This window comes from Australozyma saopauloensis, chromosome 5 (assembly GCF_035610405.1).
Source record: "Australozyma saopauloensis chromosome 5, complete sequence".
Lineage (NCBI taxonomy): Eukaryota > Fungi > Ascomycota > Pichiomycetes > Serinales > Metschnikowiaceae > Australozyma > Australozyma saopauloensis.
This window is the reverse complement of record NC_086135.1, coordinates 475,558-498,762: the sequence shown is the minus strand read 5'-3', so window position 1 is coordinate 498,762 and position 23,205 is coordinate 475,558. Positions and strand designations below refer to the sequence as shown.

At 45.8% G+C, this 23,205-nt stretch overlaps 9 protein-coding genes across 9 annotated transcripts; 6 read left to right on the top strand and 3 right to left on the bottom strand.

The window, feature by feature from the left end:
• Positions 1–34: 34 nt before the first annotated feature.
• On the top strand, positions 35–931 carry PUMCH_004108 (uncharacterized protein; the record flags this gene model as incomplete). Its single annotated transcript, XM_063023057.1, has 1 exon — positions 35–931. The coding sequence occupies one exon, from the start codon at positions 35–37 to the stop codon at positions 929–931; it is 897 nt and encodes a 298-aa protein (XP_062879127.1).
• Positions 932–1,402: 471 nt separating this feature from the next.
• Positions 1,403–3,742, top strand: PUMCH_004107 (uncharacterized protein; the record flags this gene model as incomplete). The annotated part of the gene is made up of 1 exon (XM_063023056.1): positions 1,403–3,742. The coding sequence occupies one exon, from the start codon at positions 1,403–1,405 to the stop codon at positions 3,740–3,742; it is 2,340 nt and encodes a 779-aa protein (XP_062879126.1).
• Positions 3,743–3,895: 153 nt separating this feature from the next.
• Positions 3,896–6,025, top strand: PUMCH_004106 (uncharacterized protein; the record flags this gene model as incomplete). Its single annotated transcript, XM_063023055.1, has 1 exon — positions 3,896–6,025. The coding sequence occupies one exon, from the start codon at positions 3,896–3,898 to the stop codon at positions 6,023–6,025; it is 2,130 nt and encodes a 709-aa protein (XP_062879125.1).
• A 5-nt stretch (positions 6,026–6,030) lies between these two features.
• PUMCH_004105 (uncharacterized protein) lies at positions 6,031–6,774 on the bottom strand (the record flags this gene model as incomplete). Its single annotated transcript, XM_063023054.1, has 1 exon — positions 6,031–6,774. The coding sequence occupies one exon, from the start codon at positions 6,772–6,774 to the stop codon at positions 6,031–6,033; it is 744 nt and encodes a 247-aa protein (XP_062879124.1).
• A 1,551-nt stretch (positions 6,775–8,325) lies between these two features.
• On the top strand, positions 8,326–10,827 carry PUMCH_004104 (uncharacterized protein; the record flags this gene model as incomplete). The annotated part of the gene is made up of 1 exon (XM_063023053.1): positions 8,326–10,827. The coding sequence occupies one exon, from the start codon at positions 8,326–8,328 to the stop codon at positions 10,825–10,827; it is 2,502 nt and encodes an 833-aa protein (XP_062879123.1).
• A 144-nt stretch (positions 10,828–10,971) lies between these two features.
• PUMCH_004103 (uncharacterized protein) lies at positions 10,972–15,681 on the bottom strand (the record flags this gene model as incomplete). Its single annotated transcript, XM_063023052.1, has 1 exon — positions 10,972–15,681. One exon carries the CDS (start codon positions 15,679–15,681, stop codon positions 10,972–10,974), a length of 4,710 nt encoding a protein of 1,569 aa, XP_062879122.1.
• An 884-nt stretch (positions 15,682–16,565) lies between these two features.
• PUMCH_004102 (uncharacterized protein) lies at positions 16,566–17,189 on the top strand (the record flags this gene model as incomplete). The annotated part of the gene is made up of 1 exon (XM_063023051.1): positions 16,566–17,189. One exon carries the CDS (start codon positions 16,566–16,568, stop codon positions 17,187–17,189), a length of 624 nt encoding a protein of 207 aa, XP_062879121.1.
• Positions 17,190–17,322: 133 nt separating this feature from the next.
• PUMCH_004101 (uncharacterized protein) lies at positions 17,323–20,016 on the bottom strand (the record flags this gene model as incomplete). The annotated part of the gene is made up of 1 exon (XM_063023050.1): positions 17,323–20,016. One exon carries the CDS (start codon positions 20,014–20,016, stop codon positions 17,323–17,325), a length of 2,694 nt encoding a protein of 897 aa, XP_062879120.1.
• A 1,457-nt stretch (positions 20,017–21,473) lies between these two features.
• On the top strand, positions 21,474–22,619 carry PUMCH_004100 (uncharacterized protein; the record flags this gene model as incomplete). Its single annotated transcript, XM_063023049.1, has 1 exon — positions 21,474–22,619. One exon carries the CDS (start codon positions 21,474–21,476, stop codon positions 22,617–22,619), a length of 1,146 nt encoding a protein of 381 aa, XP_062879119.1.
• Positions 22,620–23,205: the final 586 nt, after the last annotated feature.

Sequence of the window (23,205 nt, the reverse complement as noted above, 5' to 3'; positions counted from 1 at the left end):
CACATCCACGATAACCAACACTCTTTCTCCTCCAATGGCCACCGAAGCAGAAATCCTCGCCTCCTACCCCCAGGTATCGGCACCCTCCGAGATCCCCGGTTACACCTCCAACTTGACCGAGGAACAGAAGACCAAGTTGGCGCTTTTCAGAAAGTATCTCTCCGAGCAAGGCTACACCCAAAGATTGGACGATGCCAGCTTGCTCCGTTTCTTGAGAGCCCGTAAGTTCGACGTGGAGAAGGCCAAGGAGATGTTTGTCAACTGTGAGACCTGGAGAAAGGCGGAGGGCGTGGATACCATCTTGAAGGACTTCCACTACACCGAGAAGCCCCTCGTGGCTAAGATGTACCCCCAGTACTACCACAAGACCGACAAGGACGGCCGTCCTGTGTACTTCGAGGAGTTGGGTAAGGTGTACTTGCCAGACATGTTGAAGATCACATCCCAGGAGCGTATGTTGAAGAACTTGGTGTGGGAGTATGAGCTGTTCACCACTTACCGGTTGCCCGCCTGTTCGAGAAAGCAGGGCTGTTTGGTGGAGACTTCATGCACCATTATGGACTTGAAGGGAATTTCCATTGGATCTGCTTATCAAGTGGTTGGATACGTGAAGGAGGCCTCCAAGATTGGTCAGGACTACTACCCGGAGCGCATGGGTAAGTTCTACTGTATCAATGCACCATTTGGGTTTGCCACTGCATTCAAGGTGTTCAAGGGTTTCTTGGACCCCGTCACGGTGTCGAAGATCAACATCTTGGGCTCGTCCTACAAGAAGGAGTTGCTCAAACAGATCCCCGCAGAGAACTTGCCTGTGAAGTACGGAGGCACTTCGGATGTCACTGACGATGACTTGTACTTGAAGGACTTCGGTCCTTGGAGAGATACCGAGTACATTGGCCCCGAGGGCGAGGCTCCACGTGCATTTTCCTAGAGGTGTTTTATAGATGTTTTGATACCGCAGCGCATGTATGTTAATACAGATTGTAATTGAGATGGTTTTGGGCTAAACAGCTGTAAGCTTTGTTCTTCGTTTTGCTCCTCAAAATGAATCGTTGCATGAAGTGTATTTTGTACGATTACTCTGATTATCGAGATCTGATGATTTCGAAATTTCAAGCCGAACCAAATAAAACGAAATTCAGTGGTTTTGTTCCACCTGGGTTTCTATCTCGTATATTACGGTGTTGACGCATTATGTTTACCTTTCTGTTGTATCCAACTTCAGAACCAAGAAAGTGAATACACAAAAGCAGACGAAAGCGTGCATGCGAAAAATCGCCAATATCATTCAATAAAAAACGCCCTTCTGATTTTCAAAAGTTTCTATCTCATTTTCCCACCACGCGTCTTCTCATTACTACTATCTTCACCAGATCGTCTCTAATTTTCAAACCACACTACTATGGAGACCGAATTCTCCCTCCATCAGTCAATTCTCTTCGCAGAGCCGGCGATAGAAAAGCCACTGGAACCTGTAAAAGTCCCTCTTCTAAAAAATCCGGCCACGGTACCTTCCACCAAGCCAAAGAAAGTCGCATTGTTCAATGGATCGGTGATCTCGCTAAAACCGCGCGTCAGACCTACTGGAATAGGCCTAGATGAAAAGGGCGACTCGTTTTTTAGCATGGACGACTTGTATGAGCGCGTTCGGCTGCGAGATGAGCTGCGCCAGAGCCGAAAGGTCATAGATGAGGCCAAGAAGAGAGATGCTGCTCGATTGGCCGAGGCAGCAAAGGAAACAGCTGAGGAAAACAGACTTTTGTGGTCCGATAAGTATCGGCCTTCGTCTTTTTTGGAGATCTGTCCGGCTGGAAACGAACGGCAGTATCGACTGGTAATGCATTGGCTCAGTAAGTGGGGCTCTTTGGTGTTTGGCAACGCGAAAATTGACGACGAAAACGTAGACCATTTAGGTAGACCACTTCGAAAAATCCTCTTGGTCCATGGACCTTCTGGTGTTGGTAAAACTGCCGTGGTGCATCTTCTAGCTCGTCAAATGGGCTACCATGTAGAGGAATTGAATGCTGCTAACAGTATGGATACTCTTGGCGGAACAGACGCAGATACTGGGCGAGGCGCCAATATCGCTGCAGTGCTCAAATTGAGGGTGAAGAATGCTTTGACTACGAACACCATCACTGCCCAGGGAAAGCCAACATGTCTAGTGATCGATGAGATCGACTCTGCCTCGAACACCGCCGAGATAGTGCGGGTTTTGGCCGACGTGTTACGCTCAGACTCGGATAATCGCACTGCTACAGAGAGTTCGTCTGGTACCTTCTTTCTGCTGGCGACCAAGAAGAAACCGAAGAAAAAGTTCTCTTTGAACAGGCCGATCATATGTATTGCAAACGATATCTACTCCAATAGTGGGCGCTCTGGGTCTGCGAACCCGATGGAAAAACTCCGACAATTTTGTGAAATTGTGCCATTCCGCAAGGCCACTGGAGGTGAATCCATGTTTGGCAAGAAGATCAATGCTTCTGCTCAGAAAACAGTGAAGGCACACCTTGCGGACATCAGTAAAAAAGAGAAATTGAATCTCGATCACAGAGAGATCTCGGAGGTTTTCGAGATATGCGAGGGCGATATACGTGCTTCCATAAACTACTTACAATTCTCCAGCAGGAAGCTAGATCCGGAATTGGTTGGCCGTCTTGCTACTTCAGACAATTCGAGCAACAAAGACAAGACCATGTCGTGGTTCCTGCTTGTTGATCGGCTATTTACTAGGGATCAGAAACTCTCAAAGGAAGAGAATTTTGAATCTGTCATGAGATTGGTGTCATCTGGTGATGAGAAAACTGCTGCTAGCGGATCTCTAGATAAGGTCATCCGAGGCTGTTTCAACAAATACTTGGATGTGGTCCACCTACAAGATGACCTTGCCTTGCGCCCGGCGATGATAAGTGACTGGCTCTTTTATTATGACGCTCTTACCACAGGCGCTCGCGACGCCAGCTTCTACCCTACCTTGGCCAGTCTTAAATTTTGGTCTCTTTTCAGTGACATTAATCCGCAGAAGTTCAGAGACACCAATAGTCTAGTTCCGAATGCCAGAGGTCTAGAATTCGAGTCCTTCGAGCTCCTAAAGAAGAACAAGGCGGTTGTGCAACGGATTGTCGATCAGCTACCAATTGAAACCAAGCTCTCGTTTGGTGGTACATCTTCCAACTTTGAGTTTTACGCATGTCAGTTTATTCCAATTTTAGACAGGATGTTTTCTCCTGAGATCGGGAGCTCCAGAGCCATGAGCGCATTGCAGCCATTCGAACAGGCACTACTCAAAAAGCTCGTACTGTTGACGGAAACGCTTGATCTCCAGCTCGAGACGCAGCGCGATACTGAGCTGAATATGACGTACTTGCTTTTCGCGCCAGATTGGGACACCATCGCATCATTCCCATCTGAGGAGAAGTATCAGCAGAAACGAAAATTGACAAACGCTAAAAGACAATGGTTGTTTCCGTTATTGCAACAAGAGCTCGATGCGAAGAACGCATCTGCGCAATTGAAGAGAAAACGCACCGAGACCCCTGACGCAGAGGAGAAAGGCGCCAAAACGAAGAAACAAAAACTGACCTCATCCATAGAATATTTCCGCAGCCAGTACGGTGATGTTGCCGCAAAGACAGAGGCGCCAGTAAGCCGAGACGATTCTTCGCGGATCTGGGTCAAGTACCACGAAGGCTTCTCCAATGCTGTAAGAAAGAACATTGGATGGAAAGACTTATGGAGCTAGCATGAGCCCTCAACAATAATTATTCTGCATAAATACATACTCATCCTCTGGCCACTAGTAAATTTCACACACCCCTTTTCTGCATCTCTCCGCTTCCTTCGTTATCACCTATTCCAACTATATGTATGCGCGATAAGACTCTACATACCTACCATGAGTAACTACCTCTCCAACTTCATCAGTAGGTTCCAGGTAGGCAATTTGGGCATCGCCAGCACAAATCTCGGTCACGAGACCGAATCTGGCGGGCCAAATTTCAGCTTCGTCACGGCGTTCAATCCATCGTGGGCCAGCGATGAGGACGAATCACTAGATGGCGCCAGGAAACAGATTCTCTTCTTCCTCACCCCCAAAAAGAATTCTGCTGCAACCTCCCATAACACAAATGTAGAATCTGTGTCTACGGAGGCAATTGGGTCGCAGGAACAGGTGCATCTTGTAGGATTGTTACGGGGATCATATTCACTAGTACAGGACTTCGGGAAGCTGGAGGGGCCGGTGACGATAACGCTATCCAATCAGACGATTGTGGTTGTGGAATTGGAGCCTGGCTTCTTCTTGGCTTGCTGTTGCCGGACCGTTACGGGCTCTCTGGCCAATTCAGAAACCATAGGACTCAGCCAGACTGAGGCGTTGATTAAACAGTGTCATCAGCGATTCCAGCTCTTCAATTCGTCGTTCGAGCTGTTGATAGGTTTATATGGCCGTGAGCAGTTTTGTGAGTTTCTACTGGATCATTGGCAGAACTTCATCGACGCTGTCAATCGTGGATCGCAAATCCCGTATGGCCCACGCACTTTGACATGGCCCACGCGGATGAACGCGCAGGGAGCGCTTTTTTTTCTCCAGGACAGCATTTGCCGTAAATCTTCCATTAGGCTCTCCGAACCATGTAGGTCGGAGATGGAGGACATCGTGAAATGCTCCGCTTCTCTAGTGACCGGATGGACTATCCACAAGTTCAACAGCGCGGCGGCAAAGGAAAATGGACTCTTGTACCAGAGTTCCTCGGGTGGGGTGCAATTGCAGCAAGAGTATATCAATTGTATAGGGGGGTATCTCCAGCTCCTCGCATCCAATAATTGTCTTACCAGCCAGTACTTGCTATTGAAAGATCAATTGGTGCTGTATTTTGATGCGATGTACAAGGAATACGATGAAAAAACCGAAGATGGACTGCAAAGCGACTCGGATGGCGATGTGGAAGAGAACGTGTCTGTATCGGCGTTCGGTGTAACTCCATCTGCCGCCTTGGGCCTCCTACATCCCGTCGCGCTCACTAACTCTCTTGTTGTGCTGCCTTTGAATAGCACTGTCAATCAGTTCCGAAACCTTGGACTGGCTGTTTCGGATGGAATAGTCTCGGCGCCAGACTGGCTAACGCCTTGGCGATCGCATGAGCCTCTAACATCTGTGGGCTCCAGAGGAAGTATCGAATCACAGCAGTCTCTGTCTCATACATTCCGTGGTTCTTATCTTGCTGGGTTGGTTGATCAGGACATTAGCAATTTTCTTGTTTATATACCCACAATCGTCGATGGGAAAACAGAGTGGAGAGAGTATATCTTACTAGTTTATGCATTCGGCGAATACGTTGTCACGCTCATTTATGACTCTGGCCTCGAAGAGCTCGCAGATCCCCTGTTCTATTCTGAGCTTGAGGAGAGCACGTTGATACCCTTACTCAAATTAGCCATTGAAGGTGAGTTGTCGACGGGATTCGACATGTCTGCAAGCATTGGCTCACTTCCTGGCCCCATAGGAGATGCCTTGAAGAACAACAAAAAGAGCATGCAAACTACTGACCCTCAAACCAGTGGTGCTGATATTGACAGTGACTTCTTCTACATCATATTTGAACCGGAAAAAGCGTGGTATCAAACCTCACTCCCGGATCTCGCCTCTGTCAATGAACATAACCCTTCCTTGCTGCGTGCAATTTTCCACCTCCACAATCAACTTGCTGGACAATTGTTTGTGAAGGACCATGATAAGACCATGTTCACCACAGGTATATCCGATGAGCATCTACACAAGTTTGCCAGCAGCAAAAGCAATGACTGGCTCTTCTACACTATGAAGTACAAAGGTAAAGTGATTGTCATTATACGCAATTATAACCATCGGGCCAAGTCAAAAGCAACTCTTGAACCAGCCAATAGCTACTTAACACAGGTGGCCGACAGGGTATATGGGGCCGCCAATCTCGGGTTCCTAGATAATCTTGGTAGCGATGTCAAGGGATGGCTAGGTAGACTAAGTTCTCAGGAGGAGACGGATTGAGGTGGTTACTCTTTCTTTTTCAGGGCCCAGTTCATGAAGCTAGGCACGTCTTTAGCGATGGCAGAGTTGAGTGCCTTCTTTGCGATCCAGCCAGGAACCATGCCGTTTGCGTCCGAGCACGTTGTCATCAACCATTGGAGATCTTCTCCGTCATATTCCAATCTCTCGACGGAGGTGAATTGGCCATCTACGAAATGTGTCTCTTTGGATGCATTTGGAATGAGCGACGGATCAACGGCCAAGCTGATGACGAACGCTCTTTTCTCATCGGGCGACTTAACAATGTGAACGAGATTGCAAAACCGGCGGACCTTCAACGGCCACTGCAACTTGTAGAACAGCTCCGTCAAGTATGTAAAGCAATGATAGCCGCTCGCAGGCTCGGGCAATTCGTAAGGATGAAGATTATGCTTGAAGATTTCCTCGATGTAGTCTTCCTCATAAACGGTATGGCAAGTATCCAAGGACTCAGTGGAGCCAATGCTGTATTGAAGCAATTGCTTCCAGAGCGACGCCACGCCAGCGTTGGGCACCTCCTCAAACTCGTTGACACGTGCCACCCAGTAGTCGTTATTCAACTCTTCTTTGACGTGAATGTCTACCACCACCTTATCTGGACATTGCGGCACATCGTACTTGAATTGGCCCGCCAACTTCCATGAAAGTACCAGTTCCGCCAAGGTGGCGGCTTCCTTGACGAGGTTTTGTGACGTGATGCCTTCGAGAGATTTGAGAGGAGTGGAATTCATTACCTTTGGTAGTTTTTTGTGAAGTTGCAACGATAAAGAGTATCGTCACGTGAGACGAGTGCTGCTGCTTGCTGTTGAAGTGCAGGTGCTGCAGAGAGGCCTAAAGTACGAATGGAGAGACTATGGGAGATCAGAAGGAATGAACAATGAGACGCTGCGGCTCTCAAAAATGCGAAGGCATGGAGCGGCCATGCTCAGTGGAACTAGGCAGAAAATTTTCTCAAAGTTTTTAAAATGTGTTCCAAGACGATGCATTCGGAAAATAGAAGATTTGAAAAAACCCGGATTCTTTTTGCTGAAGATCTCTTTGTTTCAAGAAAAAAAAACTTGTTCGCACCAATCGAATGAAACGCACGTCCTTCTGCTTGTCGAGGCCGACTGGGGCCACGGCTAACGGCCGCATCTGATCAGCACGGCGTCAAGAAAAATTCCAAAAAATACGTCGAGAAGACAGATTTCGTGGCGACACGAAGAGGCCTATCTCCGGCGACAAGCCTCCTCCCGCCGGCTATGACTATGGGCGACGTGTGGTTCGTCAGCCTGTACGTGTGTAGTGAACCATCACCGCACGGTCCTGGGTGTATGTACCGGGAGCCATTTGCCGCCAGCGCAGAAACAGACGTGGGAACAAGCGCCGATCAGAAACCCGCCAATTAGATTTTTTTATTTTTTTTATTTTTTATTTTTTCTTTGATTTTAACAGGCACTAACTGCGGCGCTGGGAAAGACGGCAAAGGCCCAGACGAACAAGCGTGAGACGGGTCTTTTTAACCCTTCTTGGATCGAGGAGTTCCACATTCCGCCGCCCACACTAACCCTCACCAGTGCTCACCAATCACTAGCAAATAGCCACAAACAGCCGCAAATAGCCACAAACAACCACAAACAAACATAAAAAAGTCTCACAAACGGCAACAATAACCACCAAAAATTGGCCGCCGCTATTTTTCCACACTCCACATAAAAATACCACCACCAACACCCAATACATCTCTCCCTCCCTGCCGCCTGTTTCACATTTTGCCGGTGCCGAAAACGGCACTACGGCCGCGCGCACACCAAGAGCGCCACCCACGTGACCCGTCAACCCAGAGGCAAAAAATTAAAGATTCCCCCATGGCTCCCTCTATCCATCCTCTCCAACCTCCCTAGTCTGTCCACCGCCAACCGCCGCCCCGTATTCTCCCTGGCCCTGTTGTGCACTTTTCTCGCTGGTGGTCCTTTACTTTCTTGGCGTAACACATCCCTGCGAATTGCGCTCAGTTGCCACTATATATTACTGTAGGCTCCCATTCTCCCATTCCCCAACTGTCCATTACCAATCCCGTGTGCGCCACCGTCCGCAGCGTGGCCTCCTTTGTCTTCCCTCCGTCTGTTTCCTAGTGTTGAATTGTTTTTGTGGGCTGCGTTATAAATAGGGTGTAGAATCCTCTTCTTCCCTGCTGTTGCCTGTTTTCCCTCCTCCCCTGTACCTCCTCTCCCACTGTCCTTACCTTGAACCAAACCTAATTGTACGTCCTCTAGCACATCTCTATATATTTCCCCGTAACCATGAGAGAATCCAACTATAGATCCATTGCCAACAACAGAGCCGCCGTCACCATCACCACCAGCCTCTACGACCGGCGGGCGCTCGACGTCACCTCCGATAAGCCGCTCGTCAACTCGTTGAACCACTTGACGTACTTGGTGTCGTCGAGTGCGAAGGTGCGCGAGACGTTGGCCAACGACGGCGGCATCGAGCGCTTGGTGGCCATTCTCCACGAGTGCCAGTCCTGTAGGTTTGCGTCTCTCGATGCGCTCCACACCAGCGAGCAGAAGCTCTTGACCGCATGGAAGTGGACCTTGGCGTTCCAGTGCATCGTGCTCATCGGCACCCGCGGAACTGAAAAGATACGACAGAAGGTGGTCTGCGCAGGCATGCTTCCCGTCATCGCCACTATTTTCGATAACTACCGCTGCCTTCGTGACCATGCCTTTGCTGCTGGTCAGTCTACGGTGACTGGGCCTCCCGCGTGTCCGTATATGATGGGCCAATTTGACAATGCCACTGCGACCGGCGGAACTGCTTTAGCGCCTGGTAACAACGGCCTTCCTGGTATGGCCACTGTGCCTCAAAATGGGCCCGCAGGTGGCTTTGGCTTGGCACTCCAGCCGAATATGGCTACCGACAACATTATTCCTCAGGCTGGTACCTTCATGGATATTCGATTGCCTGGAAATGGGCCTGCTGCTCCTACTACCGCCAATGTTGTTCCACCCACCGGATTTGCGCCCGCTGCTACTGCCACTGCCCCCACTGCTGCTGTTCCGGTTGCTACTAATCCATTTTTTCAACCAACTGCCCCCAACCCTATCCCTTCCCTTTATATGTTTCCTCTTGGTAACCAATCTCCAGTTGTTGAAAATACAAACCGGTATCAGCTCAATGCTCTGGGCGGCCTAACCTGTGATGACTATGACAAATTGACAATTCCGGAATTGCTCAAACTCGTCAAGAACGACGCTGCCTCGAGCCCATCCACCCTCGAATCCAACCCAGGCATAGCCATCAGGAGAAGATACTTGACAGTGTTGCTCCTAAACAAGTTGAAAGAATCAAAGGAAAACGAGCTTCCTATGAGCTATTTGTCGGACGACAACTCGATTGAGATGGACACAAACTTGAACTTTTTGATGGATTTATACTTGCAGGACGAGAGATCAATCCAAACCTCAAACACAATCAGCACAAAGATTGCTCCAAGAAACTTTACCGACAAAGGCATCATAATTCCACGCGATGACGACGTCGTATGGTGTCTACAGCTTCTAGCATACGTCTCCAAATACCCCTACCTCAAGGACATCTTGCAGAACACACATTTAATTCCCAACATGAGCATCAGAGAAAGGCAGTTGCGGATGCTTACGACAGAGAAGATCGGTTCCTCTAATCAAAGAGGTCTCGGTCGGCGACCAATCGGGAACAGGGAAACTCTAGTACCTAAATCCAGAAAAGGGCGCCTCTTCACTCCTAACACCCTTCCTGGTTCTCATGTTGGTTCCTCCAACAATGTGAATACGTTTATAGATGGATGCGACCCATCTCTGGATCATTTGTGCGATGATTTGAATATTCGAAATGAGACATTTAGCTTGGCTGGAAATACTATCGAGCAGTATGAAAAAGTCAATCACACTGCTTCTTCCACTGAGGACAATCATGAATCTGACGTGGACTTGGATGACTTCGACGAAGATAGTGATCACAAGGCAAAGGATGATGACGAAGAAGTCGACGAGTATCTCTCCCAATTTGAGGATAATGTTACTCTACAGACCCCAAACTCCACTCATCTTAGCTCGATGTATGATTCTATTGTTGATGCTGAATCCATTTCCCACGATTTGGAAAGAAGACTCGCCCTCAATCACTTGAGCTCAAAAATGAGCCGTCTTGCCAAGTTAGAAAGCCAGAAATTGTCTAACGCTATAATTGATAAAAGATTAGAGCAAAAAAATAACTATGCTGAGACTTGGAACTACAACACCTATCAGCATTTCGACATTGACGAGGATACTCATGATGGATTCACGGATGTGGACGAGTCTCTACTCCAATACCAAAAAATTAATTTGTTTCCTATGGTCGAGCAATTCACCTTCTACGGTGGAACCGACATGTACTACTGGTCTGGAGTAATCATGAGAAACTCTTGTCGTCGGAATGACTTCAAGGGTGGCGTTAGACAATGTGGTAACTTAGAATGTGGAAAATGGGAAAAATATCCCAGAGAGTTCAGCAAATGCAAGAGATGCAAACGAACCAAGTACTGCTCTAGAGAATGTCAAACAAGAGCATGGACTTGCCACAAGAACTGGTGTGTTCCAAGCAACTCTTCTAATTCCACAGCTACTAATGACTCCGTTCCAACTCAAGCTGATGCCAATACCGAACGTGCTGGAAACGTTGCCACGGCGGGATCTGATGGTGAAGGTATTGCATTTAGTTCCAGCGAGTATCAGCTGGCTCACCCTTCCGATCAAGATTCGCAGCCGATGGATTTGTAGTCAACCATTAAAAAATGGTTGAGTATATAAAAAAGATAGCAAATAAAAATTTATTGCTGTCGTTCAAATCTGTTATTCTGTATTACGCTTGGGCCTTTCTACTCAGACAAACTGTTTATGGATTATATCAATTTTAAAAGTGTATTAGATTTGGTCGAAATACAATGGAAGCCCGTAAACAACAGGCGCAGCTCCATTCAAGTATTTGAGCACACACTCATTTCTGCTTTCTTTCACTGCATCGCTCAAGTTCATCGGCTCTTCGTTATGAAGAAGTCCCCAGTTCTGCAACAATTCCATGGTGAATGAGTCGATGTCCTTATCTGTGACATCCCACAAATTGGCAACAACTGCTGGCGAACCTCGAACTAGCCATTCGAACACATTGCTCAGGGTTGGAAGTCGGCCATTGGATTCGAAGGCGCACGAAGAACATCCCATGAGAAGAGCGGGTGGAAGAGTAGTGCCTTGCCTTTCAGTCTCAAGTCCTTTGGTCAAAGAAGACAATCGCATGTATTGCTCACCGCCACCATGGCCCATGAACACATACACTTTAGAAGAGATAATGAGAGAACGCAATTCATTTTCCGTCGGTACTCTCCCGCATATTCCTGATGCGTGCTTCATACTTGAAAAAAGCGGTCCGAACATTGACTCTGTGCGTTTGAGATCCATACCAGGGTTCACGACATATGAAATACTAGAAGATTGTTCATCTTCATCAATTTTCAGAAATTGATGATGTTTTTCGAGCATGTCTTGAACCATATTGTAACTAGGCATTCTCGACACAGATTTGCCCCTTAAACAGCTCATAGACTCCCAAGGTATCTGTGAACACTGGTCCCCGAGGATGAGCACAGTATGTCCCTTTCGATCAGTATTTCTATTCTTTTGATAGAGAGGCTCCAAATTATGTGCCAAATTCGATACCTGGTCCGGGGTTGCCATAATATTCATCCTTGGACATGTGAACTCAATGAGATCTTCCAATAGCTTCTCTTTGTAGAAGCCTTGGGGGTCAAATGGGTTCAAATCATAGAACAAGTCCAAAACTGTTCTATCGATAGTCCAATCTGTGGGCAAGCTTTTGAAGATATCTCTCCACATAAAGCTCATATCACGTTCAAATGCCCTAGGAGCTGAAGAATATGACGCATTGGTTCCGAACACGCTTTGAAGCCCACCAAATAATCTCTCATCAAGCCCTTCGAGCAAATCATGCAACTCAAGGTCTAAGCTGAAGCGAAGCCTCCACCAGTTCTTTCTATCTTCTTTTGTCTTGACAAGTGAGGTCACATCAAACTTGGTAGATTTGTTGCTTTGTTCTATTATATTTTTGAGTTTTTGCGAAACATCCTCAAAGGAGCATCCAAATGATACGCGACTGAAAGGAATATTAACGAGAATTGGCTTCGCCTGTCCCAGATGAATTTTCGTCACTAACAAGTCACCACTAATTGAGCAGATATCCAATGAAATAATTGTCCATCCTTTCGGAAGGAGTGTCTTCAAATGTTCAGTTGAGACAGAACCTTGAATTAGCAGCGTGGATTCATTCACGCTTGGCGAAATTTCGGGAACATCATTTTCTGTCGGGCCGGAAACTTCGTGGTGAAGGTGGTACGGACTATCTCTGGACAAATCTTCGAGAGTGAGAAGAAGATCGGAAGTATCAGAAGCAAGCTGATTCTCTGATAACGTGCATGAGAGCGTCATCAAGCAAAGCCTGAGCAAATGATATACCTCTTGTTTCTGGCGAGTATCAAGGCAAGAAATGTAATCGGCTCGAGTCATTTTCAACAAGCAGTCTTTACACTCTATCAACCAGTTTATCGTAGCCGAATTTGTCGTCTGGATTGGAGCGGAGGGAAGAACAGGGCAACCAGAATTACTGAGAGTGACGATTTTTGCTTTGTGAGTAACAGTTATGGTTTCCATTTCATATCGGAGAACGTTCACTGCCTTGTATAACATGACCTTTTTATTTACCTTTGCCATCTCGCTGACATAGGAGCTCTCACCTATGGTTTTGGAAGAGCAGCAGAGACTCAAACAAAGAATAGCATCATTGACTTCAACGGGGGACAAAGCTTGGTTTGGGTTTGATGATGCAGAGATATATGAGCTGAGTATTTCAAACGCAACTTGAAGAGCCAGCTCATCTTCCAGTGTTTTTTCAATTTTTTTGCTTTCAAGTGCTGCTAATGACATATTCTGACAGAAGTCAAGGGCCAAGAAATCAAATTGTTTTTTCATGGCACTGTGGTGGTCGTGAATGGCATTTGCGATACCATTTTGGCCAGCATAGACAAAGGAAGTGCTGAGGTGGAAATGATCGCAGATCGATTTGATCGGAGAGAGCCCGCTCTCGCCTAGCTTCTGCAAATCTTTTAAATATTTGAGAGCTTCTCTAGATAGACCGACATGGCTATAAACTTTGAAAGCTAATCTTAGGGCTGCTCGCATCATATTAAGGCTTCTTGAGATCGTAGATTGAGGTGCATCATCAGACCTTCTTAAAAGAGACCTGACAAGCTTCAAAGAAAACTGCACATTGCTTCCAGCATTCCCAAAGCTACCAGTATCGAAGTGATAATTCGATGCGTATAGCAGATATTGCGCGAGGGCCAATATACTATTCAATCGATCTTCTAGTGACATCGAGGAGCAACTTGAATCGAGCAGGAATTCATTCTTTCTCATGATTCCATTCACTTCTATCAATTTTGTTTCAAGTTTTTGTGTGTCATTTGTCGCAAAGAAATACTCTATTTGCTGAAATTTCCAGCGAATAGCGTCGCTGGCGGACACAGGAGGGTGATCTTGCGATTGATTCAATTTCTTTAGGGTTGCCCCGGCCTCTGTCAAGAGGAATGGGATCTGGTCCAATTGTTTCATTTTCACCATGCATTGACAGTGAAGTAAATCGAGATCGTACCGAGATGATAAATCGAACGTGCGCCCGGTTTTTGACACATTCTCAATGATCTCACGGGACATGCTGTAAAATCCGGCCTCAAAGAGATTATTCAATGCTTGCGTGAAGAGCGCTTCTTCACTCTTTGCATCTGACGTTTCTTCTTCTAGCCATGCCGAAACGAGACAATATATTTTTTTCAATAAGCCCTTTCGAAAATACCCTCTCACTAAGTTGTAGGTCTCAATTGTCGCGACCATTAGAGATTCAGTTGTTGTGCTCACTTCGATGTCAGCAACATCAACATGCATCTTGAAAAGCATAGCCATCTTCAAGATAGAACTTAACGAGCAATTCGTTCCAATCTGAGTGTAGATCTTTTTTGGAATGTGATGCTGTTCCTCTGAGAGCGTTTCGGCTAGTGAAGGAAGGATCTGGTCAAATAGATCTGACTGTTCCTGTGGTGAAAAGCGCAGTGAGGCACCAAAGAATAAAAAAACCAGCTCCAGATCTTTGGAAATCAATTCGGACACCAAACGGCACACCGAAGAGTCGATGTCTAGTTCATGAACAGACTCGAAATATGCAACAGTCAACTTTTTACAAAGCTCAGTGTAATCAGATTTGATAATTTTCCACAAGGAAAACTCTATGCGCTTCCGGGTTCTTTTGAGATCCCTTGGACTTTGAATGGTCAAGCAGGATGACATGTCTAGAATCGCGGAGTATTGTAAGGAAAAGTGTGAGGTATGAGAGTTCCCGAACTCGAAGCAGAGTCGTGATAATTGCAGAATCTGCGCTTCCAAATTCTGTTTCTTCAATATCAGCACTAGATCTGGAAGAAGAGCGTGTAGCATTTTACCCAAGGTGAATCCATCTTTTTTGTAAAACTTCAAGAAAGAGATAATTTCTAGTGTTGAATCCAGTTCTAAATGTTCCTGGCGTAGAAGTTCCGAGTATTTGTTGATCTTGAGGTTAATTTCAGTGTCTTGAGAATCCTTCTGAGGTGTTTTGAGCTTCTTAGGAGGCAGAAGTAGAGGAGCGGAGGTGGCAGTTGTCGTCAAAGACTGAGACTTGGAGACCGCATGAGCTATGCCGAGTGTATTCTGGTAGTCTTCAACGAACTCTTTGAGTGTCGAATTTGATGCAGACTTCTGTATCGTCTCGTCGTTTGATGGCGTTTGTCCGAGTAAATATTCTGTCTCCAATAGTTTGAGTTCCCATGCTAAAGCGAGCGTTGTCAAATTCTCGCAAGGCTTTTTGCTCAGAAGAAACAGGGTAATTTTAATGAACCCCAGAAGCATCTTCAGTTTATTCTTGAGGTACTTGGCTTGCAGAGCAGGACCGGCATCAACAATCGCCAGACTAAAACGAGATGCAGACAAAAAACTTCTTGCAACATCCCACAAAATTGATTGCTTTGAGGAATCCAGGACTAGGACATGCAACAGTGTCGACACATCCTGAAGAACTCCTTGTACGACAAAGAAGTAGAATGAAGCCACGATAGATGGCGGAAACTTTTTACGATTTAAGTGGCAATGAAGGAGTTGCGGCCACTTGAGAGTATCTAGCTTTTTAGAGTCACACAATACACCAGCCAAGAGCGACAATTCCTGACGGCTGCAATCAGGCTTCTGGTTGGTGGCCAATTTCACTATATAAGCCATGTGCTTGCGGATAATGTCCAAAGACTCTCGCGTATCATTGGCACGAGTATAAATCAAATGGAATGCAAGCGTAACTAGCCTAGGTTCATGGTTCAGGTCGAGTGAATTGATCACTTCTTTGGCTTTGGCCAGGACAGATTGGAGTTTCCCATTCGAACACAAAGATGTCGCCTTATTTGGAGAAAGCACGGATAGTGGTGATTCGTGTCGATTTATGTATGAGCTGAATTGCTCGGCCCAGCCGTCTGTGGAGCGTGTGGCCATGAAGAGCGTGATTGGGATTGTCTTTGTGAGTTCTTCAAAATGTATACACTGGACCTGCAGAGAGGTGTTTCATTCAAGAGATGGTTCCGTACATAAACGGCTGGTAAAGTTGAGAAGATGGAGACTTGGGTATAAGTGCTGCGGAGGTTTTTTGATTTGAAATTCTTGTTGCGGTGATGGAGTCGTCGCCATTTTGTGTGGTCTCTCAGATTACACTTAGAACATGCACTAGAACTAATGTGAGTTTTTGTTTGACCAATTGCATTCGAAGAATTTTCCTTTGATTTGATTGAATACTGGGCAAATAAGATATGGAAAAAAAGTCTGTCGGTGTTGTTGCTTCATGGGCCATGGTTTGAAGTACTTGTACGGCTAAGAAACATACAAGATTGATCCAATTAGCGTAGATCTTCAATATCCAAATATTGCAGGTTTGTTTAAAGGCTTAGCTATGATTTTTCTGAAATGCCAGGGATGCAGATGAGACTTACTATCGAACACCATCAACTATCCCATGAAACTATTGCATTTTAAATAAAGTGGACTTGCTATGGATTTTTCAGTCTAGCGAAAATAGGTAAAGTTTATTTCAAAATAATTCTTACGCATTCTTTAATTTCTTTCTCCAATTGAATTTCCCATGCTTTTGCCTCCTCGCTGTTAAAATCTGTAAACCCATTCGCTTTCTCACTACTCCATCCAACAACCATTCAGCGACGAAACATAAAACTCGGCAAAATATGACGTTCCAATAGGAAATCGACCCTAGAATCAACTTTACGAACAAACACCTCAAACATCCTAAAAAAATACACCTCCTCTCCATTGCCTCTAATCTCCACTCCACTTATCAGATCCTTCTACTTCATCAGCAGTGATCCATAATGCTCCCGTCCAGACCATGTCTACAGGCCGCCAGCTCGTTGAAAGCCTCGTTCAAGTCGGCAATGGCTCGCGTGGCTGCACCGGCAATGATCCTTACCGCCGGCACAGCACTGACATCAGATGTTCTACATGGAATGACCTTATCGTCTGTTAATTCTGTGTCAGTGCATCCATATCCACTTATGCTGTTCAACATGCATTTACCGAGCTACACTTCGGCCTCTCTACATAAACATGGACACTTGGCACTCCATTTGATGCCGCCCACTCGAGAATCAGTTGAGTTGGGACGGAGTTTTGCTAGTGGAGTGAAACAGGACCCTTCGCATTTCAAAGTGAACTCCACAGACGGAAGTTTTAAAGAAATGACGACTCCATTTAGTGGGTTTGACAATTACACGTTCTACGAGACCAAAGAGGGCATTCTTGTTCCTATCTTAAACGAGCTGGAGGCCGCCTTCATATGCAAAAAGAAGACCCATTTTGAGGTCGATGACCATGAAATCTGGGTCGTCAGTGTAGAAAACATAATACGGCCAAACAAGGACATCCAGCGTCCAAGTGGTGGCATTCTATACTTCGACAGAGGCTTCCATAGAATCGGGGACCTGCTAAGCGAATAATCATAAATCATACTGTCACGAATAAAATTTGCATGAGAACACTTCAAGACCGGGAAGATATCACATATGGGCTTGCTGATCTTGATATTTATAAATATGAAAGAATACATATGTACACGATATTTATGCAATGCTATTGAAGCTCCAACTTCTGATCGTTCAATTCGTTCGCCGCTTCAAGTATTTGCGGGATAATCTGTTCGTAGTGTTCACGGACGTTTTTCTGTTTCTTTTGGATTTTCAGCACAAGGGATCTCTTGAGGTTCTTGATGTCTCCATGAAGCTTGTTGATCTCCTCTTTCCTACCCTGTAATTTCAGTTCCAATTTCTTGAGTTTCTGCTTGGTAGCATTCTTGTCACCTTCGACCAATTTTGCGTTCTGCTTCAATTTGCTTGTTCCTGCCTCGTAACTAGAAATGTATTTCTCCAACTCTGCAATCTTGCTCAACAAATCTTTTTCTTGCGATGAGATCTCTTCTTCAATTTGCGATCCGGGATTTTCCAACCTTTTGAGTTCTTCGTCAAGGTCTCTTATCTCAGTCTCCAATTGGGAAACTGAGTTCTGCAAGCCCTTGAGTTTACTGAAAAACCGCGCGTCGCCGGAGTCTGCGCTCTTATACTTGTCGAACTTGGACTTTAAAATATCGAGCTGTTTGCGCAAATCAGCCATTCGCTTGTTGTCATCCTTTTTCGCCTTCTTGATTGCCAGCTTCACATCATTGAGGTTGATGATTGTGCTCAACAAGCTGGCCCGGAGTGTGTCAATTTCTGATGTAGCAACAGACTCTGTAATGAAGCTTTGCTCACTCTGTCCAGCGATTCCAGGAGTGCTCACTAAATGACGACAAGCACGATGACCCTTCAAGACAAAATCAATTTCGTAGTGATTTAGAGACGACAAGCAAAAGATACTTGCATAAACACTTTTCTCGACCTCATAAACATCCACGAAATCCCAGCTCAAACCGTTGACTTGAACTCTCATGTCAGCTAAGGCGCAGACCGGCTTATCAAAGATCTCAAAAACAACACGTGATTGCTCAACCAAAGTTAAGCAACACTTCAATCTTGACCCAAGTTCATTATTTGTTATAGCATTGCTGGACTGGCTGGATTGGGAGCTTGCAAACAAAGAAGGTGTCAAAGAGACAATCTTGAGCGCTGCAAGCCATGACCACAATGGCTGAATTGAGATTGTGAAATATTTATCCATGATTGTGGTCGATGGAATTGAATTAGAAGAAGTCTTTTTCCTGTCAACTATTGTTTTACTGTGATTCGTCCTTGTGCCAACAGATGAGGTCTTGTTTGTAGGTGGAACCAAGCAAAATGTCTTGAAATTTTCTGCAGACACAGTGTTGACGGCATCATCCTCGTGCATGTAATCGAAATTCCGATATTCAGATGGCTGAATTTTGATTTCTTTCAAGTCATTAGGTGTTGATTGAGAGTTTTGTTGATTCAATTCAACATTTATTACCACAACGGCGTTGGATGTAGTGTCTCTTGTGACACCCGAAACCAAACCGCTTTTTTTAAGGCCACCATATGGAACATCAGGAGTGAGAGCAGACAATTGATCAAGTGTACGCAGATAATCCTTGAGTATGAAAATCTTCCTTAGGAATGGCGCGATTGTCAAACTAATGACGTGTATGCAAAGAACCAAGTATGCATAGTCAATAACCATACTAAACTCCTTGAGGAATTGCGTCAAAGATCTGATATTTTTGTCACTGAGCCTCAACAAATGGCTCGCTATAAGAAGAAGGAACCGACTCGTGTAAGGTTGAATATTCAGTTTGAGAATATTGGAGCTGTACATTGAGTGACCGGAGTCAAATGATGCGCTGAGTTCTGCGCCAGGAGTTATTGAGAAGAAGTTCCGGATGATTGTAGTAATGGGTGAGTTGAGAATCGTTAAATCGCCGCGTGATATATCCAGTATGAAGACGTTGAAATTTTTCTTTACTAGTCCAAGATTCCACGAGAGAAGTAGTCTATTGACGCAGAAATCAATGGTGATTACACTTACGCAGCTCACAAGCGAATTGAGAAACGAGTTAGTGGAATACCTGTGTTCTGATTTCAGCGTCGAGCTCGATGGCGCCAGAGCGTTGGAGGTAGTTGTTGTAGTTGTGGTCGTTGTGGTCGTGGTATTATTGGCAGTTGGCGAGGTAGACACTACGGAGACATATGTGGTGGATCCCGTTGTGTAGGTACCAACAAGTCGACTAGCGACAATGGCTTTTGCCAGGACTGTCAAGTAGTAGCGACAAACCTGAGGAAATGTGTAGTGAATGACCAAAAGAATGAACGAATTTATAGAGAACAGCTGTAGAGACTGGCCTATGAGTTCAGACTTATAGTACTTGTTCTTTCTAGTAACACTGGCCTCCAAGCTATACTCCACGCTCTTGTCGAAATCGAAGAGAAATTTTGCAACAGCTTTGCTAGCCAACGATTTAAAAGAGCCCAGCAAGATATAGGATACGAGTACGATGCAACTGAGCCATGTAGGAAGGGTGGAGAAGATGAAGATAAGCGCCACCGTATCTAGGCCGCAATGAGGGGCAAGAATCGTTGGATTGTTATGCACGGGCGGGAACAAATGCGCCGGGGTGGCCGTGGTTTGCGTTGTGTGGATAGACTGTGTGCTTCTTCTTCCAGATATGATTGAAGATGGCGTGGCCGACGAGCTTGATCTGGACCGTTTTCCGGCCAAGTTGGGAAGACCGTCTTTCGGAGACCCCCCATTTTCGGACGAGGCCGGGAACGGAGTAGGCTGGTTCTGGGTAGAGGCCTTGGGAGCTCTAGGACCAGGCATTATGGTCCGAGGCTAGTGTTGCACAAGACAGGGGAGACTTGCCGAAGATTCTGTATGTGGAAGCTATTGGCGAAGAGAGAAGGGGGATTAGTCAATTCTGCGCTTCCGTGAGACGAGAACTGACGAGTTGGTGTGGGCCTGGTGTTCTGCTGGAGTATACGGATCTAGCTATTGTAGATGGATCACGAGGAAATCTGGGGGTAAGATTCTGAGAACTGGGAATTGGGGATGAGAAGAAATGGAAAAAGAAAAGGAGAAATAGAGGATTTGAAATTCGGGGATTCGCGACTTTTTATATTTTTCACTTGTTCCGCTTGGATTCTGTGACTGATCTGGTGTTCCTACCTAAGTCACCTGGCTGAAAAATTGTGGTGCAGGAGTGAGTACCGTTAACAAGAACGAAGCTACTCCTGAATGAGGTGGGCGTTCATTGTAAATACGCGTAAATCAAAAAAACAGGAGAATCAGAGAGTTTAGAAAGAAAGAAAGTTTGGATGGTTTCCAGAAAAATTAAAGCGTTTCCGAGGTTGGCTTGGTTGTTCACGGTATCTGGATTAGGTAATCGCAGTGGTGAATCATTATTAGGAGGTGATAGGACTGAACCGCTTTCAAATCCCCTTGATGATGCTTAGACCAACGTTCGCTGTAGAGCTTCATCGTTGCTCGAATTAGGATCTGGCCAATCGATATGCCTTCGCACACCAGATCTTCCACCAATGCAATACATCATACACATACAGAAATCTGACCTCTATTGTACGCCACTTCGTATCCTCTACAAACACATTACAACCAAACACCTAGACAAAAGTGGGTTTGCGGATCACACAAAATAGAATTCACGATAGAAACATCAACAACCCCAACAAACCCTCCTTGATCTGCGCAAAAACAGCTAATCGAACAGCCAACGTTCCTTCGTATATGTACGCATCTTAATTTGCACTAGACCACTGCCCTACGCACTATTGCACCAGAGTCTGAAACGCTGCAGGATGAAGACCGAGCTTCCGCTTGCGGCTCATAGAAACATTCCGTCGAGATCAGGGAAAAAAGAGCTGGACAGGAATAAATGCACGTGCCGCAAAACTTTACGTCTTCGCAAAAATTACCATCTTCCACTAAAGCTCATCCATACATGCCCCCTTTCTTTTGACAGATTCAGTAACCATGCCGCAGGCCTGTATGTACATGACCTTAAAATAGAGTACGGAGCTTAAGCGTCAAAGCCGCCAAGTGATAGATATAAATACGACGCGCACTGCCCACGGTTGATGCGCCATCTATCCTTTTTTTCTTGGTGCTGACGTAATCGTTCATAACTTTGCAAAAACAATAAAGGAAAGACACTAGTGGGACTAAAATCGCATAGTTTTTCACTACCGTGTTTTGTTTACCTATTATTAGTTCCTTCTCTCCAAGTCTTCCCTGCATTTTCTAACGTCTATCAATCAAAAATGGTCTCGGCATCCACTCTCTTGGCAGCCTTGCCGCTTCTAGCTGCCGCCAATGCTGCTGACACTTTGAACCAGTTCAAAAACCTCGGTTTCCAGGGTTACTACTTCGATGTGGCTTCCATCGAAGACTCATCGTCAACCTGCTGCCTGTTGTCGAAAACGCCAACAACCTTCTCGGGTTCCAACAGTCCGCTTGACGAAGAGCTCTCCGTGCATTTCCGTGGTCCACTCTCGTTGAGCCAATTCGCTGTGTACTATAGCAGTGACCTGAAAAATGGAAACTGGAACCAGGCTTCGTACTATAACGCAGCCAACGGCACTGCCAACAACGTCACATTCCTCACCACTGCAGGTGCAAATTCAACGTGCTTGGGTAAGGCTTTGACCTATGCCGACTCCGACGGTGTTTCTGCTGCTTCTCTGGCCACTGTGTTGGGATCCAAGAACCTCATCGACTCTAACCAAGAGTATCTGATTTTCTCCAGTCAAAAGTGTCCCGACTCTGGTGCTAGCAACTCCTGTGGCGTCTACCGTTCTGGTATCCCCGCCTACCATGGCTTCCCTGGTACTACCAAAATGTTCTTGTTCGAATTCACCATGCCCAATGCAACCACATGGGTTGAGTGGAACTACAACATGCCTGCCATTTGGTTCTTGAACGCTAAGATCCCTCGTACTTCTCAATACAACCCATCCGGCAACTGCTCGTGTTGGGGCTCTGGATGTGGTGAGTTTGATGCCTTTGAGGTCATGAACGGTACCCAGTACAGAAACCTTTTCTCGACCCTTCACACTTACCAAGGCACTGGTAACATCACCTACGGTATTCCTGCTGCTGGCTACTTTGACAGAAAGCTCAACGACACCATGTTGGGTGGTGTTATTTTCGGCACCGACGGAACCGTCTCTGTTTTCATGCCTGAGCAGATGTCTTTCTCTCCCAGCCTCTCTGCCTCTACTGTCAATTCTTGGATCCCAACCAACGCCGAGCTGGTAGAGACTCTTTCCAGTGTCACTATTCTGGCCCCTACTGCATCTGGTCAATCAGGTAGCAGCTCCACCAAGAAATCGGACGGTCTTGCTCTCACCGCTTCCCCAGCCTTGGCCATGTTGACTATGGTCATGGCTTTTTTTAATATTTTATAGATGAGCCTCGAAGTTTGCTAGAAGAATCAACAATCGAGCTAGCTCCTTGTTCTTGTTAAAACCAATATATGTGTTTGCCTTCACGAGTCCTGTAGTCATTATTAGTTGGTCCTCCTGCCAGTCAAGGGTTGTGGTATCTCCTGGCAGAAGCAATATCCCCCGAAGCTTGCGCTGTTCTTCAGATATTACGTTTTCAAGCATTTTTTTGATTCTATCCACGTACATTTGCTTGACTTCTTCTGTGAACTGAGGCAGAATTTTGGTTCGAGACGCTATAGATGGACTCTTCACCATGTATTTGAAAGGCATCGGTAAGAATTGTTTCAGGCTAAGAAACTCTATGTAATCCTCGGAGTTGAGAACGTATCGAGCCGGATTCTGGCCCTTAGTGGGTTTCGCTAGCACCGGCTTTAGCCAGTATTCGTCATTCTTTTTGTCTACAATGATCTGCACCATATCTCCAATAGGAAAGCTTTTTCTCGAAACGTCGAATCTAAAATCCGAAAGTATTTGAGCGTAGGGATTGGACTCTAGGTCCTTCACATCGTAATTTTCTAGGATGGGTAACTTTTCAGAGTGTCTGACC